This window comes from Gadus macrocephalus, chromosome 7, assembly GCF_031168955.1.
Source record: "Gadus macrocephalus chromosome 7, ASM3116895v1".
Taxonomy (NCBI): Eukaryota; Metazoa; Chordata; class Actinopteri; order Gadiformes; family Gadidae; genus Gadus; species Gadus macrocephalus.
In genome coordinates this window covers 11,606,713-11,626,180 of record NC_082388.1, presented here as the reverse complement: position 1 = coordinate 11,626,180, position 19,468 = coordinate 11,606,713, and the positions used below count along the sequence as shown (strand labels likewise).

At 42.4% G+C, this 19,468-nt stretch overlaps 2 protein-coding genes across 2 annotated transcripts; both read right to left on the bottom strand.

The window, feature by feature from the left end:
* Nucleotides 1-5,197: 5,197 nt before the first annotated feature.
* On the bottom strand, nt 5,198-9,846 carry chrdl2 (chordin-like 2). Its single transcript, XM_060056745.1, has 11 exons — nt 9,433-9,846; nt 9,055-9,167; nt 8,704-8,797; nt 8,467-8,612; nt 7,785-7,878; nt 7,529-7,590; nt 7,194-7,383; nt 6,607-6,795; nt 5,920-6,087; nt 5,729-5,821; nt 5,198-5,537 (listed from the first exon to the last, which is right to left on the bottom strand). The coding sequence occupies exons 1-11, from the start codon at nt 9,497-9,499 to the stop codon at nt 5,410-5,412; spliced, it is 1,344 nt and encodes a 447-aa protein (XP_059912728.1). The 5' UTR covers nt 9,500-9,846; the 3' UTR covers nt 5,198-5,409.
* Nucleotides 9,847-9,939: 93 nt separating this feature from the next.
* Nucleotides 9,940-19,332, bottom strand: spag7 (sperm associated antigen 7). Its single transcript, XM_060056746.1, has 7 exons — nt 19,196-19,332; nt 18,650-18,717; nt 16,837-16,925; nt 13,507-13,591; nt 12,553-12,642; nt 11,435-11,591; nt 9,940-11,244 (listed from the first exon to the last, which is right to left on the bottom strand). Exons 1-7 carry the CDS (start codon nt 19,278-19,280, stop codon nt 11,114-11,116), a joined length of 705 nt encoding a protein of 234 aa, XP_059912729.1. The 5' UTR covers nt 19,281-19,332; the 3' UTR covers nt 9,940-11,113.
* Between the last annotated feature and the right edge of the window lie 136 nt (nt 19,333-19,468).

Here is a 19,468-nt window from a genome sequence, read left to right as displayed (position 1 = left end):
CTCAAAGATAAGCTTAATGTCTGCCTCTCATTTGATGAAAACATTAATACTTTTACGTTTTCATAATTTAAAAACAAACGTGATCGTACAGTTACATCCACATTTGCATTTCAAAATAATACTGCAAACGCATCGCCTTGTTTAAATCTCATCACCATAGCCACATATCTCGTGTCACAGTAGCTGTTGTTGCAGCAACTTCGCCCGAAAAGGGGCAGGGTGTAGAATTTAGTGGCTTCTAGCGTATGAGGTCCTATAAATGCATACGATATTGTTGTGAATATCGTATGGATTTAGAAGAGTTTCACACACTTTTTAATCCAAGTGTAATATAGTGCAGCGAATGGCCGATCAGGGATTATGATAAGTGGGTGTACATTCGTTAGTACTTCCACGTACTTTCCATATCATGGATATCTTCGGTGATAAGCGTTTAGTTTCTCCAGAGGTACAAACAGTGCCGCTGCCGACCCCAGTGCGTAACATTCATGATACTGCAAGTGCAAGGGCTTATCAATCCTCATTGTGAAATGTACATTTACACAACTAAACTATACACAACTAAATATACATTTATGTACATGAACATCGTCAAGATTAGCACTTAGACCCTGTCATCAAACTATTCAAATACATTCACATACTCAACACTTTGTTAGTGTATACTTTTGTGTAAACAAATACATAGAGGAGACTTGAGGAAAGTGTTAAATACATACATATTGATGAGCAGGAGACATTCCTCCAGAAGCACGAATTGGGAATAGGTCAGGCATCAGCACAATCCAATTTCAAGTCACAGATGAGTCAAAACAGGCGGTTGTTCGAGAGATAAGAGGCTATTTGTGTGTGTGTGGGTGTGTGTATCTGTGTGTTATATTTGCTTTTGCAGTGTATGGACATGTGATGCACGTCAATGTGTATGTGCATGCAATGAGTGTGCGGTGTGTATCAGTGTGCGCGGGGGCATGCGTGTGCTAACATTGTTTGAAAGCTCACATCTGGAACAATCAGCATTGGCAACAGCAATCAGAACAGAGAAATGCCTTGTTATGATTTGTTTAACTCTCAAATCAAGAGCCAACAGCTCTGACAAAAGTCCCAGGGTAACTCAAACACCAGTGTCAGCTAAGAAAAGGGCCCAAAAACCTTACTTACACTGCTTGTCAGCAGCAGGCCAGCTTAATTCAAACGCCACATTGATTAATTAGTTATTTCCTGTAATTATACTAGATTTACAGGGATAGTTTGAGAGGCTGGAGCTTGAACTGTCAACTGAATTGATTTAGATGTGGAGGTGGTCTGCTTTCGGTATCAAACATTTTCCTGAAAGGTTGTACGTCTACTTTTTTCCCAGTGACCCTTCACACAAAAAACGAAATGGTGCATGTGTGAAAAGAGTAGTTATGACAAGAAGCCCAGGGTCTGTCTGTCTGTACCCGGGAAGCAGTCCAGCCAGGGGCCATAGGGTCGACCGCGGCCATCTTAATTAAGGACAGGACCAGGGTGTGGAAAACAGGGCCCTTAACAAATTTCGGAAGTATTTTGATGAAGTATAAACTCCGGGGTTATCCCGAGCACGTTAATCAGCTACAAAAGCAAACACGTCTGTCGGAGCTGGTTAGTGTAATGCTTGGTGGCTTTTCAACCAAAGCGTCGTTCTCACCACTTCCATTGCCCAGAAATGCTGGCACACCCGGGCCAGAGCAGCTGCAGCACACATTGTGCTCTCGCCTCGATTGGTTTCACGTCGTTAAACACCTTGAAAGAGCAATGATTGCGCTCATACTCATTAATTTGCACGTTTGATCCAAATACATTGCAAGGCTCATGCGGGGGTTTCTATGATTTATGCTCATCAACCAATAAAACATGACACAAGCAACTCACGTTTGCTTTTGAAGGCCGTTTCCTCTTTTTGCACAGAATATAACGTTACGTAGTCAAATATTTGCTCAAATACACTTCTGGTTGTCATATCCTGAAATAAAGAAGAAAACAAACTCTTTCCGGGTGTTGAATTAAACAAAGGTGACGTGTTTACGCAGAAACCTGCGAAAATCCTAATTAAAAGAAAATTACCGCTTCAATCTGAATTAAATAACGCTTGACCTTGTCCTGACCTGGAGGCTGGTCCCCGCTCTGAAGTGCTGCTAGACTGTCTCGGGCGGGGTACTGCTCCCATCAGGCTGATTTATGCCCAGTGACTGCCCCCAGCTGGGCCCACAGCCCGGGCCAAGCACTGGCATGCAGAGCTCAGCCGGCCACGGCAGCGGCCTCTTGGAGATACAAAATGCGTGCCAATCGTAGAATATATGAAATCTGTATTATCGTCAGAAAATTATTAAATCACTAAAATAATATCATAGGATATTATTTAGAGTGTAGAAATGAATCGAATCAAAATTAGGGGTTAAACACATGAGTAACCCCAAATAATAAGAATAAAATTGCATCCAAAAAATGAAGGAAAGTGAATTTGTTTAGTGATTAAGAGATGGGAAAGATGGTAGAGACAGAGAGAGAGAGAGAGAGAGAGAGAGAGAGAGAGAGAGAGAGAGAGAGAGAGAGAGAGAGAGAGAGAGAGAGAGAGAGAGAGAGAGAGAGAGGGAGGTCTGATGTGAGAAGGAAACACCATTCCGACCTTACGGAGGAGAGAAGGAGAAAAAGAGAGCACAGTGAAGGAGAAAGAGAGAGCATGGAGAAGGGGAAAGAGAGATCATAGTGAAGGAGAAAGAGAGAGCACAGAGCACAGTGAGGGAGAAAGAGAGCACAGCGAAAGCGAAAGAGAGAGCACAGTGAAGTAGAAAGAGAGAGCACAGTGAAGGAGAAAGAGAGAGCACAGAGAAAGAGAAAGAGAGAGCATAGAAAGTAACTACATGTTTTATTTTGAACTGTTTTTGTCTCAGTCAATCCCAGTTCATGCATCCACATTACTTCTTGTATGTATTTATACATTATGTACACATCTCTCCTCCATTTCCTGTACTTCACTCTGAAGCAAGTCTGTTTATGTTCTAGGTTTAACGTTGTTATTTTGCCATTATTCCATTGTGTGTGTTCACATGGCAACAATTGCACTTCTAGCCGTGCCTGGAAGGATATATTCCATGCCCAAAGTCCTAAATTATGCCTCATATTACACAGAACATGTACTACATTGACATAACAGCTGGCTTGTTGAGAGCTGTACGGTTTAAGTCTGTTGCCTAGGTTTACAATGGCAGAGGATGGAACAGGCAACCCAATGATCTACCGGCATCTACCTAATTTTAATATTTGTATTTTGCCGCATGAGAATAATTGTGGATATGAACACAGATATTTACATTCGGCAGATGCTCCTATCCAAAGAGACTTACAAGTGAGTCTGAGAATAATCGAAGCAGACATCCAACAAGTAATCACAAGTGTGGCCAGACTGAATTTTGAGGAACCATAACTGATGTGCAGAAGAGTAGCTGTGAGAGTTTGCTCGATGTTATGCTGAAAAGTTGGATTGTTATAAATCTACAGTGCCTTTCATCCACAACAGTACTTGGGCTTTGACTCAGGTTTCCATATACATTAAAAGGTTCAACATTCACAGACCCAGATGTTTATCGTAGATCATACTATTGGATAAATGTCCGGTTAGCACCAGTGGGAAACCCAAACTGTAGATTAAATCCTTGTTAAAAACAACCTCAGTTTGAAGGAAATCTGTTTCGTGAAGGTTTTATAAAAGAGAAAGACTGCTTCAAGTTCATTGTAGAAACTTTATTTTGATCCAAACATTGTACCGTGTATCATTTAACCTTACTATAAGGGAATGGCTCGTCTACGCACTATTTATGCAGTATGTTTTTTATTTGAATAGTACTGCAATATCTGGTACGATATCGATATCTGGAACTGCAGTAACTGGTATGTTTATCAGAATACTACTGTGATATCTGGTGTGGTTTTAATACTACTGTGGTATCTGGTATATTTTTAATACTACTACTGTGATATCTGGTGTATTTTAATAAATGCTACCTCACTATCGGTATGTTGTTAATACTACTTCTGATATTTGGTGTTTTAATACTTCTTCTGTGATATCTGCTACCTCGCTATGGGTGTGTTTCGGTGGTGCTGGTGGGACTTTGCACCTCTGCTTTTGATTTATCTTCTAATACTTAACGTGAGTTCTGGTGCAGAGCCTCGCCCCCATTTGGGGTGCCTCTAGGGCAGGGGTTCTCAAAGTTTTGACAGCCGAGGGCCAATTTAGGAAACTAAAATTTGACTGAGGGCCGCCAAAGGAAAAAATATTTGGCGGGAAACGACGTCAGCATCCCAGTGGTGAAAAAAAACATTGCACCGTGGACCTCTGGTAGTGAGGTCAAGTGAGGTCTAAATTAAGAAAAAGATGTTCATCCTTTCAAAGTAATGTACAGTCGGATTAAAACTAACAAATGTAACAGGATTTAATTGAAAGCTAGAGAGTCGACTTTTCTCTTTATATTTATTTATTTTTGTTCAAATTAATATTGATATAATGATAAAAATATTTTTTTCAGGAATGTTTCAGCGGGCCGCCATTGGCCCGTGGGCCAGTTTGAGAACAAATGCTCTAAGGAGAGAGGAGCTGTTTATATATATACAGCCTTTTTACCTAGGTAAGCTTAGCTACAATTCAGGACTTTATATGCCCAAAAAAACTAGTGTAAAATGATTCATACTAAACTTATTCAGACTTAATTTTGAGGATGATTTTGTGGAACATGCATGTTAATGGATGATAAGGTAGAGCCATACACAGGTGTTGATGTTAAGCCTTCTCAGTGGGCTAACTTGTCACAGATTCATAGGTTTTTAATGTTTAGAGAAACACAAAGCATTGATCAAAGTGTGTATGGATGTATAGATACAAACATTTGAATCATACAATAAGCATGACAAGCATTCTTTAAGTTCATAAGACTTTTATATGTACAATAAATATAAAAAGATAACAGAGTAACTCAACAGAATTACAGTAACGTTTTTAAAGGCTGTTGATTTAGGTCAATAACCCCCTGTCTGAAGTGTTATAACATAAAAATTACAATGTTATATGGAGACATTGTTAACGAAACATTAACCGTTTAATTAGTACATCGAGCTGGTACAAGAGATTCTGACCTCAAAAATCATATATCTGAACTCTATTTGGGTACTGGTAATGTACACTGTATATTGTTTGTTGCAGTATGCATGGAAAAACTATTTTTATAAACAGTTCTACCTTATGATGTACAATAGCAAAAGTAAAACAACTATTAAAAAAAAGCTCTTTCTATAAATATTGTTTTGTGCATTGTTTTGTGGCAGAAGTCTATGGTATATTTGCGATGATCCTGCTTTAACTGGGATCTAACTGTATCTCCGCGGGACATTGTGTGTTTAAGGTGAACACATGTCTTCAGTGTGCTTGGGGTTTAAATAATTGACTATCTCCCTGATGCCGTCATCGCAAACCGTCGTTTGAGAATTGTCACCGATATTCTCCCCCTTAAACTTTTTCCAGGTGTCTGCAAAAGAACCCACAAAAGCCTCAGCAACAGAAAAGTTGAAAATAATAATCAAAATAATAATTTGAACCATTTAAATTAAATATACGCAAAACCTTTTGAAAAACAAAAAAAGTGCCACCGCCATATCAGTGAAGATTTATAATTATATACTGTATGTGTGGAGAGTGTAGAACAATGAATCAACCAACCTTCAGCGACCGTAGCGAGCAATGTGTAGCTTTCAGGGTGATCCGTGACGTTTCTACGTTCCACTTCTGCGATTTCCAACAACTGTAAATCCTCTGCGAGGGTCATAAAAGTCAAAACGCTGCATTTTAGCAATTTTAACCATCTGTAACTATAACAATTTTTTTTCTTTTTTTTTGAAGCTACACATTACCTCCCACGGTCTTCCAGGTTTGGAGTTCCACCTCCGTCAGCCCCAACTTTTCGATGGCGATGGTTCTGATGTCGTCTGAGTCGTTTCTTGCGGGTTCCACCTTGTAGACGAGGACGTTGTTTCGGTAACCATGGTGACACTTGCTCTGGTTCGTCTCGGCCCGAAGCTCTGGAGCAAGAACCAGGACAATGGTAGCATGGCAGGCTTTGGACTGATCGTCGAATCAATCATTCCCTAACGTTTTGTGCTGAGGCACAGAAACAATCCGAACTAGAAATTCAAGGCACACCTGTGAAAATACGAATAATAAAAGTACAATCTAGTGTCAAATGTATTCCATGTGCATTGATGGTTGGTATAGACTTTAGCTGACAAAGAAAATGTTGGGGGCGAAGCACGCAACAAAAATAATAAATACAAATGCACACAAATCAAATATTTTATGTCCAGTGGCGTGGCGTTCGTGGTTGGTCAGATTGACGAATGGCATTTAATATTTGTTTACAGAAATCCGTAATTGACTTTGCCCGCTTTGCCCTGGTCCCTTCAAGCTTATTTCATATTTGTGGATCCTCTTATCCATTCATTTAAATCCGACAACATTCACGGTGCTCCAAGCACAGCCTGGAGGCCCATTGGTGTTCCTCAGGGCACTACGTTCAGGCTGCTACACTTCTGCAGTCATACCTGGGCAGGTCTTACAGCATTTCCCCGCTGACTTGGTGGGTCGTTTGCAGGGGTACTGGTTGGGACAGGTGATGCGTCGGCAGTCCTGCAGGCCGTCGCTGCACGAGCACAGGATGCACTCCAGGACGCGTCCCAGGACAGGGTGCCATGTCTCCCCGTGGGAGTACGTCTTACTGTTGTACGAACACGCTGGGGGGGTGGGGGGAGACACATGCTGTTAAGGATGCGACTCGGACAGCAACGAGGTTAATCGGTGGACTAGTAGTTATTAGTGATCAATATGAATTATTATTACAATTTATTTTGTGTTTTAGAATCATAATAACACATTAACATATATAACATGTAACATATATTTAACACAGTGGTTATAATAACAATAATTATTATTATTGTTACTACCATTATTATTAGAATCAATATCTTTCCTATTATCAGTCTAGGGTTATCCTTGTGCCTAACCTTTTCTTCGCAATAATGACAAAAGTATTGGGCCTCCTAAAGTGCCAAGTAGTGAAGCAGGGTTATGATGCAGTAGGAGCGGCTGAGGAGCCATGTGGAACAACACAAGAGGTTAAAAAACAAACCTTTCTGCTGCTTCTTCTGTAAGAAGATCCTGACGGTTGTGTCCGCGGCTCCCTTCAGGTTGAGCTTGCCCAGCCCCAGGCCCCAGGGCCCCGACCTGGGGCTGCTCTTCAGAGAGGACAAGGTGGCCCCAAGGACCCCCGACCGGTCCCTCCCCAGTGGCTCCTCAGAGCACTGGTCCACAGAGTGTCTCTGGTGTCACCGGGCAGATAGAAACCCAGCGTTGAGTTAGTGGATACTTGGGTTACAATCTGCAAGAATGGTTTTATTCAAGACTTGATGTATGAAACACACATATTAAATAACTGTCATCATGAACGGTTATGAATGGACTCACAACGCCCCGGTTCAGCTGTTGGTTTCCGTCCTCTGTGGACGAGGAGCCGCTGGTCAGCTGATCTGGAAGGAGGATCAATCATCAACGTGTCAGTATGCAGGCATAGTGCATGCAACGTCCATCGGAGTAGCCACAATCATTACGAGCACGTTCCACTACAGATGTGTCGCTGTGATTGGCCGTCAAGCCAGGTATATGGGACGCAGACAGATCAGATCACAATATATGGATGCAGACATAAGGAGAGCGTGAGGACCTCTGCAGACCATGCAGCAGGTGTCTGGCAGGGGGACGGGGGAGGAACAGCTCAGGGACTGGCAGGTCTTCAGTGCGCAGAAGATGTTCCCATTCTGGAGGAACCGCAGGTAAAAAGAGATGCATCACTTCATTGGTATACACATTCATGCTGTGGATTTAAGAATATAAATATTCATAAGAAACGGATGATCTGCGGTTGAGAAAGAAAGTATTTTTAAAGTATATGAATTAAATATGAATCCAGCTTTGCTTTTACACACTGATTCTCATTCAGAGAGTAAATTACATATTTCTACGTTCAGAATTCAGAGTTCAAAATGATGGAACATTTTCCAGAGTTACTGCTGATGGAGACAGTAGAGCAGGTGAGGGGTCGAGCATGTTCCAGAGACACATGGGTCAAATCAAAGGGGATCTTCATCGATAGGTTAGAACTGACCACAACAAGGATTCCCACATAATTTTTTTTTTTTTAACAATTGGAATCAATTGTTTCGGTTTCATAAAAAAGCTGTCAGACATCTTCATAACAGCTTAAGCACAAGCTTTAGTATTTTGGGTATGATTTATATGCGGGGTTTGGGTTATGTTTGTGTTGTGGGCCTGGGACTTGGGTCTATATAAGACGCAACGTGTTATGTTAATAAACATCTAACGTTAGAGGATAACGGGGCACTCACCGAGCACGTGCACATGACGCACTGGTTGGTCTGCCTGGACGGGAACAGGTCGTGTTTGGTGAACGACTCCCCTGGTTGGTAAACACTCCCGTTGTACCGACAGGTCTTCACCGAGGCTCGGAGTCCTGCAGGGACCCGGGGCTCGTCTGCAGAAGAAGAACCCAACAAACAATCCTGCATTCACGAAGGGGGAAGAACGATTTTTATACGGTAGAGCTGTGTCTGTGCTGGGCTAACCTGGGCAGCGGGGGCAGCACTGCTGCGGCTCGGTCACTGAATTCTCACAAGTCAACGCAGGACACCTGATTGTGTTACATTTCACATAGCCCGCCTAAAAGAGATGGACGCTGACGGTTAACGAGGCAAACACTGAACTACACAAACACAAACACACACACGCGTCACGCGCACGCACGCACACTAACAGTGGCGGTATACAGCGGAGAGGAGAATGGTCACGTCAATTAAACAAACGAAGTCATACATTTAAGAATTGAAGGCTCCTTTTTTTTTTTTTTTTTTTTGGCGTAAAAGGCTGTGGAAGTGGAGGTATTTTGGGACGGTAAAAAAATTGGCACCATAAGCTACCTCCGTGCACATGCAGCGCATACAGAACATGAAGCCAAAGGGCTCGAGGTAGGGATGCCAGCTGTCTCCGGGACTGAAGATCTTGTCTTTGAAAGTGCATGTCGTCCCCGACACTGAATGAAAAAGATATGGCAGCCATCAGATGTGTAGGAATGTCACGCATTATTCAATAAACAATGTTTATGCTTTCTTTATTTTGTTTAAACAAACAGAGAAAAATGGCTACAGAAGGTAGAACAACGATTACAATGGTATTCAACAAAGAATAAGGAAATTTTAAATGTAAAAAAATATATATTTGACTTGAGTTACGAACTTATTTGACTTTAAACCTATGTAATCAGTCCAGAACAAAGTTGCCTTATGGTTCCCCCTCACCTTTTGTCGTTTTCAGCTCTGCATCCGCCAACCAAGTTATGAAGATAAACAGAGAGATGAGCTTCATGTCTTGAATATGTTAAGAGTGGGTCTTCTACGCGAAATAAAAGTTAGTTAGATCCTGCGTATCTTCAGGACAGCGAGAAACGAGGATAAAAAGCAGCTATTTATCATTTATTCACCCGAGGCGCCCCCTAGAGGCGCGGAGAGGACACGTGCATGAGAAAGTTGTGAAATGACGCTTCGGGGCCAAGTGGTTGTGCAAAATCCAAAACAAGGAACTAGAATTGTGTTATGAGATACGCTGTGATCAATTACACTAAATACTTTCATTTATGTATTAACAATTCCGACATGATTGGCACACAAAGGATGCAGATCAGTAGGACCTGAAAGTTAATATATTTGTTGAAATGGCTATCCTTTGAGGAGATAACGTGAAAACATTTCTAAAATAGGCTTACTATGGATAGACTTTTGGAACAAATGACTTGAAAATGGCTATACTGTGTTTTTGTTAGTTTTTATTTGAAATAGAGGTTACCTTTTACATACATGTATGCTGATGGCAACAATCATAAAAACAGACAAGGGTATGTCAAATAAGAAACATTATAAAGCACAGTGAAAAGCCAGGAAATAAATATAACATCCATTTAAAATACAACCCGCTTTGATAGCCTTAGTTTATAAGGGCTATACTCGCTTTAGAACTGTAGAAACCAGACTTTTATGAACACACAACATAGCAGACACGACCACAAATATGTTCATATCATGAATAATAAAAAAATAAATTCTAAAACCTCCCTCCTCTTTTGGAACCTTTGCCATAACTGCCAGTTTCCATCACGGTGTAAAAACGCTTGGTTTAAATATCATCGCTAGATGGCGCCAAACATTCCTATAGCAGACGTCCATTGATCAACGGAGACACTTTAAAAACATTTGTTTGCGCCTTCTACCGTTTATTCCTGGGCTACTACAATACGTTATTTGTGTGTGGAAGTTTGAAACTTATTCAGTAAATCACATAGCCCTATTGAACCTCATTAAAAAAACGATTCTGGTGTACAAACCAGTAAAAAAAATAAAATACAAAAATAATAAAGACAAAAACAAACAGAAAAGATTTCATAAGATGAGTTTCAAGGGAACAGTGCATGTACAAACAGGTTATAGCTTCACAATCACAAATCGTTAAGCATCTTTGAATTTATTCCTATCATCAATTTGAAATACACTAGTCTCGAGGACTATTGTTTTACTGAACAAAATGTAGTGCCTTTTGCAGCCTATATATGCAGCCTTATAGCGAATGTATGTTATGTCGTCACAGTAAATTTGAGGCCATTTCAGGAACTTGTAGTCATTTATCTGAAACCGGTTGTCACTTGCGACTTACTTTGGAGAAGAGAAAACACTTTATAGACCTTTTTTAAAACTAGTTGTAATGGAAATATTCCACTAAAAAGCGACCACACACCTCAGTGGGTGGATGTACGCACATGTACGTTTGAGCCCTGTCCCTATGACGATGTATTAAGAGATACTGGAGGACAGCACGGTGCTGTGGGCTCTCGGACCATCGTCTGGTACACTTTAACGGGAATATTGCTTCTTGAACGTTTAAAAACTCACACTAACACAGAGAGGGGGAGCAGGCGGGGGGCCAGGGCCCTCAGGACTGACTGCTGCCTGCGTCAGGCCCCGTAGCCCCCGGGGGATCCTCCAGCTTCTGCTTCTTCTTGGCTCTGATCTGGTTCATGGCCTCCTCGATGGAGCGCTTGTCGCGCTTGTTCGCCGTGGGCACTGCAATTGGTCCAACCGTCGACCAACGGAAAGAGAAGCCGGGAGAATGGAGAAGGGGGGTGACACAAGTAAAAAATTGTATTCTAATTGTAAATATATGTCATTTGCTGTTCAGGATTATTATATGGATTATTCTAGAAAGGTGGCTGGATAATTTAATGTTTATTGAAAGTCGGCTAGGTGCACTCACCACAGCCATAGGCGCTGTTGGCCTCCAGCGTGTGCGCCGCGTCCTTAGCGGCAGACGTCCCGATCAGGTGGCTGTACTTGTCCCGGTAGTTGGAGGCGGGGGACGCCTCCAGTTTATTGGTCTTCAGAGAGGTGGCCTGCTCCAACGCTGCCTGCTCCTGGAAACACAAAATGGCGGAGCGCTGAGTCAGAGAGAGGGGCGGTAAAGACAGGGCTTAAAATGGGCGTATGTGTGTACACATTGTGAATGTTCTTTACACTTCTTGAATAAACATGAAAAAGAATAAAGACTATGTTATGAGTGAAGCCAGGTCCCTCGCAAGTACCTGCTATACAGTACAAGTGAATACAAGTAAATCTTCTTCCACATTTTTATGTCCAGGTTGTCTCGTTGTCAGGACGTTATGAGATTCAGTTGTGGTTTATGAGTAGTCTTTTTTGTGCCTGTGGTAATTCTACAGACGTACATGTTTATGACGGACTTCGCAAGAATAATTATTCGATATTAATACACACCATTTGAATTTTCTGCAATAGGACAAAAATAATGAGGGTGGAAGCGGATGATATGGTGAAGCCCTTCACCGGTCGCGTTGCATCGCTGAATTAGCGGTCTCTTTTCAAAAAAACCAAAAAGATACGCGTCGGCCTACAACACAAACCGTGTCCCTCCACGGACTATACGCACCTCTTGTTTACTTCGCATCTTCTACAATTGGTGCCGTCATTGGAACATCGGTTGGCAGATAAAACACCAAAACGGTACTGGATGCACACAAACGGTGTATAGCCGAGCACTCCTAGTTGTTCATTCTATGTTCTCCTATGTGCTCCTCCTGCTCCCTACGCTACAGCGCGGCGTGTCGGTGGGAGCAGGTCATAAAATACACACGACGCGAGGAGACATCCCCGGGCCCCCCCGTGTAGCTACAGGGTTAGTGTGAGCCGGTGTGTGTGTGTGTGTGTGTGTGTGTGTGTGTGTGTGTGTGTGTGTGTGTGTGTGTGTGTGTGTGTGTGTGTGTGTGTGTGTGTGTGTGTGTGTGTGTGTGTGTGTGTGTGTGTGTGTGTGTGTGTGTGTGTGTGTGTGTGTGTGTGTGTGGCCCCGTGCGGCGGCTGTACCTTGAGCCTGCGGCGCTGCTCGGCCACCTGTGGGTTCCACTCCTCTCCCTTGCGGTACGCCTCCAGCTCATCGTCTGTAGGGGCAGACTCCTGCAGACAAGACACAGGACGCGTGGGGAGGTTTAAAGTGTTGGCGTGCCACGCAGACTGGGAGGGGCGCTCTGTGACTGGGAGCGGGGGAAGGTGGTGGGAAAGGGTAACTGTGAGTATGAGAGGACGAATCCTTTTGAGGAATGGATTCATGTGTTTATGAATGGGCGCATGTGTGTATGAATTGTTAAATATGTGTATGAGTGGGTGAAAGTGTGTATTTGTGTGTATGAGTGTGTATGAGTGGGTGAAAGTGTGTATGTGTGTATGAGTGTGTGAAAGTGTGTATGAGTGGGTGAAAGTGTGCATGAGACTTAGAGTCTTAGAGTACCATATTAAGCGCTATATAAATTTCATTTATTATTATTATTATGAGTGGGTGACAGTGTGCATGAGTGGGTGACAGTGTGTATGAGTGGGTGAATGTGTATGAGTGGGTGAATGTGTATGAGTGGGTGAATGTGTACGAGTGGGTGAATGTGTACGAGTGGGTGAATGTGTACGAGTGGGTGAATGTGTACGAGTGGGTGAATGTGTACGAGTGGGTGAATGTGTACGAGTGGGTGAATGTGTATCAGTGGGTGAATGTGTATGAGTGGGTGAATGTGTACGAGTGGGTGAATGTGTACGAGTGGGTGAATGTGTACGAGTGGGTGAATGTGTATGAGTGGGTGAATGTGTACGAGTGGGTGAATGTGTATGAGTGGGTGAAAGTGAGTATGAGTGGGTAAACGTGGGTATAAATGAGTATGAATGTGATGCATTCATTATAAAGGCTTGTGTGTGGCCATCAAGTTGAGAGAAGTGTTCTATAAATACTGTCCATCCACCATTAAAACAAATGTGATCTATTGTATACCCCACCTTCTTGAAAAGCATGACGTAGCGACTCTCCTCGTCCTCCCCAAAGGAGAAGGACGCGAGCCCGGCCACCTCCGCAACATCATGTCTGCAGGAACAACGCAGAGAAGTGGCTTTAGATTAGAGGAATTTTATAGGAATGTATACATTTGTACCTTTGTAAAAAAAACAGTATACAGATTGCGAAAAGCTTAAAGAAGATTTGAAAAATATTGAAATGTTTCTCTGCACTCACTCAGATTTATCCCACTGCCCACACCACAGCCACTATCCCCTCACAGAATTCAAACATGTGTGACTCAGTCTCTAAATCTTCTAGACAACACAGAATCACGGAGTCAGCAGATCTTCACATAGACAATGGCAACAATTATCCTGGGGTCTTAACAGACAGACACAATGCTTCAAAGTAGCATTACAGCCTTAACAGAAGCGCCCCAGGTCCTATTTTTTTGATGTGTGTAAGATTGTACTTCATCCGATTCGGGATTACAATTTGTCCCAGGCTGCCGTTTCAGGATTCCCGCAACGGGTTCCAGTGTGCCATTTACCTACATTACCCAGAATGACTTGCGCTAGCCTCTCACAACATCAGGAGGCTACATTGTGTGAATTGAACATTTATAAATAGAATAAATGAATCAAATGAAATATGTACAGGTCCTTCTCAAAAAATTAGCATATTGTGATAAAGTTCATTCTTTTCCATAATGTAATGATAAAAATTCAACTTTCAGATATTTTAGATTCATTGCACACCAACTGAAATATTTCAGGTCTTTTATTGTTTTAATACTGATGATTTTGGCATACAGCTCATGAAAACCCAAAATTCCTATCTCAAAAAATTAGCATATCATGAAAAGGTTCTCTAAACGAGCTATTAACCTAATCATCTGAATCAACGAATTAACTCTAAACACCTGCAAAAGATTCCTGAGGCTTTTAAAAACTCCCAGCCTGGTTCATTACTCAAAACCGCAATCATGGGTAAGACTGCCGACCTGACTGCTGTCCAGAAGGCCATCATTGACACCCTCAAGCAAGAGGGTAAGACACAGAAAGAAATTTCTGAACGAATAGGCTGTTCCCAGAGTGCCGTATCAAGGCACCTCAGTGGGAAGTCTGTGGGAAGGAAAAAGTGTGGCAGAAAACGCTGCACGACGAGAAGAGGTGACCGGACCCTGAGGAAGATTGTGGAGAAGGGCCGATTCCAGACCTTGGGGGACCTGCGGAAGCAGTGGACTGAGTCTGGAGTAGAAACATCCAGAGCCACCGTGCACAGGCGTGTGCAGGAAATGGGCTACAGGTGCCGCATTCCCCAGGTCAAGCCACTTTTGAACCAGAAACAGCGGCAGAAGCGCCTGACCTGGGCTACAGAGAAGCAGCACTGGACTGTTGCTCAGTGGTCCAAAGTACTTTTTTCGGATGAAAGCCAATTTTGCATGTCATTCGGAAATCAAGGTGCCAGAGTCTGGAGGAAGACTGGGGAGAAGGAAATGCCAAAATGCCTGAAGTCCAGTGTCAAGTACCCACAGTCAGTGATGGTCTGCGGTGCCATGTCAGCTGCTGGTGTTGGTCCACTGTGTTTTATCAAGGGCAGGGTCAATGCAGCTAGCTACCAGGAGATTTTGGAGCACTTCATGCTTCCATCTGCTGAAAAGCTTTATGGAGATGAAGATTTCATTTTTCAGCACGACCTGGCACCTGCTCACAGTGCCAAAACCACTGGTAAATGGTTTACTGACCATGGTATTACTGTGCTCAATTGGCCTGCCAACTCTCCTGACCTGAACCCCATAGAGAATCTGTGGGATATTGTGAAGAGAAAGTTGAGAGACGCAAGACCCAACACTCTGGATGAGCTTAAGGCCGCTATCGAAGCATCCTGGGCCTCCATAAGACCTCAGCAGTGCCACAGGCTGATTGCCTCCATGCCACGCCGCATTGAAGCAGTCATTTCTGCAAAAGGATTCCCGACCAAGTATTGAGTGCATAACTGAACATAATTATTTGAAGGTTGACTTTTTTTGTATTAAAAACACTTTTCTTTTATTGGTCGGATGAAATATGCCAATTTTTTGAGATAGGAATTTTGGGTTTTCATGAGCTGTATGCCAAAATCATCAGTATTAAAACAATAAAAGACCTGAAATATTTCAGTTGGTGTGCAATGAATCTAAAATATATGAAAGTTTAATTTTTATCATTACATTATGGAAAATAATGAACTTTATCACAATATGCTAATTTTTTGAGAAGGACCTGTATAGTAGCATTTAGGGAAGCACCGATGTATCGGACGAACATCGGTAACGGCCGTTATTCGCGTTGTTGACTGCCATCGGCCTATCGGAAAATAAGATGACATTCACCGATGGCAGTGGCCGATGTTTACATGTTTAATGCTTCCTCCTCTTGAAATGTCACTGGAACATGTCTTACAAACTGCATATCGCTGATCTTTCTCTGAGACAGTGAAATACTCTCACACGACCGACATTTTCTTTCATTTTTAATTGTTAACAAACCACATGTGCGCGTGGGGCTGTGGGCGGCTTTTTTTTTCTTCCGTCGTATCACTCCGCAAGCATCATAAATTGTAAAAAGACACACTGTGTGAAGTTATTTTATTGGCCAGTTTCCATGTGCTAAAGACGTGTCTAGTTCACCATCATGCAGGCTGTGTTCAGTAAAATAAATAGCGATCTATTTTCGGCGCATGTAGGCCTATCTGCCCAAGCCCACGTTAAAATTATTTTGATGTTGAATGTTGATGCCGCAGTTGTTGAAATAAACAGATTGATTTCAAACAAATCATAAAAGCCTCTCCCTGTGTCATTGTGTGTGCGTGTATACGAGGTGCGAGTCTGCGTGCGTGCGTGGGGGGTTAGGGTGTGATTCCCTGTCACAAAAGGGGAAATAAATAACAACAAAAAAACATTGTTATCGGCTATCGGCCAAATTGTTATTTTAACAACGTATACAATATGCCACCGAGGCGATCAAATTTCAACCCTTCCTTTTAGACGCCCGTGAGAGATCTTTGTGATCAGGCTGGGAGACTGGCATTTCCAGACTGGAAATGCCAATATTAGTTTAGCCAGTGGTGCAGTATGGTACTTTGAGATGTACTTTCCTTTTAATTCCCATTGTAACAACGGCAGCAATTTCTCTGAGTGACATAGTAGCATCAAGCGATTCAAGCAACAAACTGTAAAATAGGCCTGGGAGCGTTGTACATTACCGATATTAATGGAGGATGATGTCAAGTGTTTAGGCTTTATAACTAAGAGTACTTAGTTTAAGAGTATACTTTCTAATTGTACTTACATTATACTTCTTTCTATCTTCCCCATGGGTGTGTATTTCCGTTTGGGCTGCGTACTGTCCTGAATAAAATCTGAAACCTCCTTCTCCATCTGCAGAAGAACATACATGTAGCATGTTAAAGATAAATAAACAACACATGTAGCATGTTAAAGATACATAATCCATACATGAATCATGGTAAAGATATGGTGTAACGATACACGTATTTGTCCCGAACCGTCACGGTACAGGCACTTCTGGGTAGTTACAGAGGTAGACCGCGGTGCGTAAAAGTGGCGTACATAGCGTTAATATGGCGAATGTAAAGGCTTGTTTTGCGATGCCGAATTTAAAACTTGAAGTCGGATTGCCCCCCGGACAGTTTAGCCAAATGATACTACTCTGACTCCGTTATCCGACTCCATAACTACGGAGACCCCTTGAGAATTTGCAGCTCTCCGTCAGGATGTCGGATACGCAATGCAATTCGCCGCCCGATCGATCTTATATGTTTACTGCAAACCATGTAAGCAGTGTTGTAAATAAACTTCCAAAGTTTTTCAAATCTTATTTGGTGTTTTATTGGTCCTTAATGTGCAAGTAAACAATGTACAAAGTAAATAAGGGGCAAAGTCAAACCGGAGAAGTGATTCCGGAAATGATTCTGTTAGAGGGCCAATGACAGCCCTTGCCATCTCCGTTGCGTCGATGGATAGTTAAAAAATATTGGATGTGAACGTAAGCTACGGAGAGGGTCTCCGACAGGCTCCCCGGCTACGTCCAGGTGTTACTAACACCGTTGCTGTGAAAAAAAACCCCAGCTGTGCAAACCCAGCTCACGACACTATTTCAACAACCCCTGACTGGGAATTCAGAAATGCAAATGCCCTAACCAAGTTTATTGGTGTTTTCATTGCTTCTGATCTACGGCCAGTCTCCGTTGTTGACAAACAAGCAGTTTTAAAAATGTTCCCCTTAACTATGAACCGTACCGTCCTGTACCCTACCGTGACTTCAAAACCGAGGTATGTACCGAACCATGATTTTTTTTGTACCGTTACACCCCTAATAAACAATACATGTCGCATGTTAGAGATACAGTTTACAGAGGTAGTGAACCTACTCTTCTGGAATTCTATCACTATACTGATATATTAGGGGGAAAAAAAGTCCCATTAGACTACAAGTGTACAAGCAGGTTAACCCCCTCTCGAAGGCAGCAGTCCACATGAAACGCTGGCCAGACCGAGCTCCCCACATCAAACACACACTGGGGCTTGTATTGAAAGAGCCCAAGATGCTTCACCCTCTATCGGACGCTGCTATCAACATGAACCGCTGCCAAGACAGAGCTCCCCACATCCAAACACACCTCCCACACACTCGACTGCTTTCGGAGCAAAATTGAACATTCACACTTGTTTGCAGAGAGGACACAAGCAATCAAAAAATCTCTATTGAATAAGTAGCATGATAGACTAGCTATTTTTTATCAATAAAAACTGTGAACCAACTTCAGTGACACTACATTAATTGGCTTACGCTTTTGTCCAACGCAACAAAAACTCAAATCAATAAGGAAGATATAACTCTAAAAAGGGCAAGAATCATTGGAGTACATAAACTTAAGTGCTACAAAAACCCTTGATATACAAACAGTCAACGTCCAAAATATCCCTGAATCCCCATCAGCTTTGGACATGACGAAAGGGAGGGGGAGAGGATTAAGTTGGTTGCAGTCTGCCGCCTTACCAATAGAGGCCACTAAATGATATACTGTACCTTTAAAGATTACTTTTCAATTGATAGATGACAGATGGATGGAAGAGCTCACCTTTTTCCTAAAGTCAGCTTTCTTTCTCTTTTCATCCTCTTGCATCTTCTTCATTCTGGCTGCTTGCTCTGAAAAGACATAAGGGTATCTGTAAGGGTTTTTAATGTTCAATACTTTGTAACCACTGTCCTATATACAAAGTATAATCTTAATATAACCTTTCATTAGTCCTTAACTTGCTGTGCTATGTAAACAACCATTAAAACTGGTCTTTTAGGAAGGCCTGGTCTTTTTTAGGTATTGGAATTGACAATAGGATATATACAATAAAACACAAACTAACGTGTATTACAAGGTTGTGTCACTGTCATTAGCATCCATGTGTAGGTTGTACTAAGTTAACAGGTTTGTGTTGACCTACACAAGCCTTTTAATAATTTAAGGCGGGACTAAAAAGCGACGCATGCTTGATGGAGAGCTGGCTTGGCCAATCTGAGGACGAGAAAACCATTTCGCTTCCCTTTTAATAATGCGCATTCCGATATATGATGCCCGTTCATAAATGTCTCCTTTCAACAGTAGTGGCGACTTGTGGAGAGTGTGTACCTCGGGCCTTTCGTCGGCTTTCCTTGTCGCCGACTGTCGGAGGTTTCTCCATCGAGCTTAAAATTGAGCTTAGGAGGTCCGCCATCTTGGAATAATAGTATTAGCGCCTGTTTTGCGCATGCGCGACTTTCTGCTTGTTGTTTATTTTCGCTGCGTTTAATCGGGTGAAACAGCGCCGTACTTAATATATACCGCCATCTACTGGATTGGAGGGCCTACTATAACGGAGCTTTATAGTTTATCTTTATTTATGCAGTAGAAGTAATCAAGTAT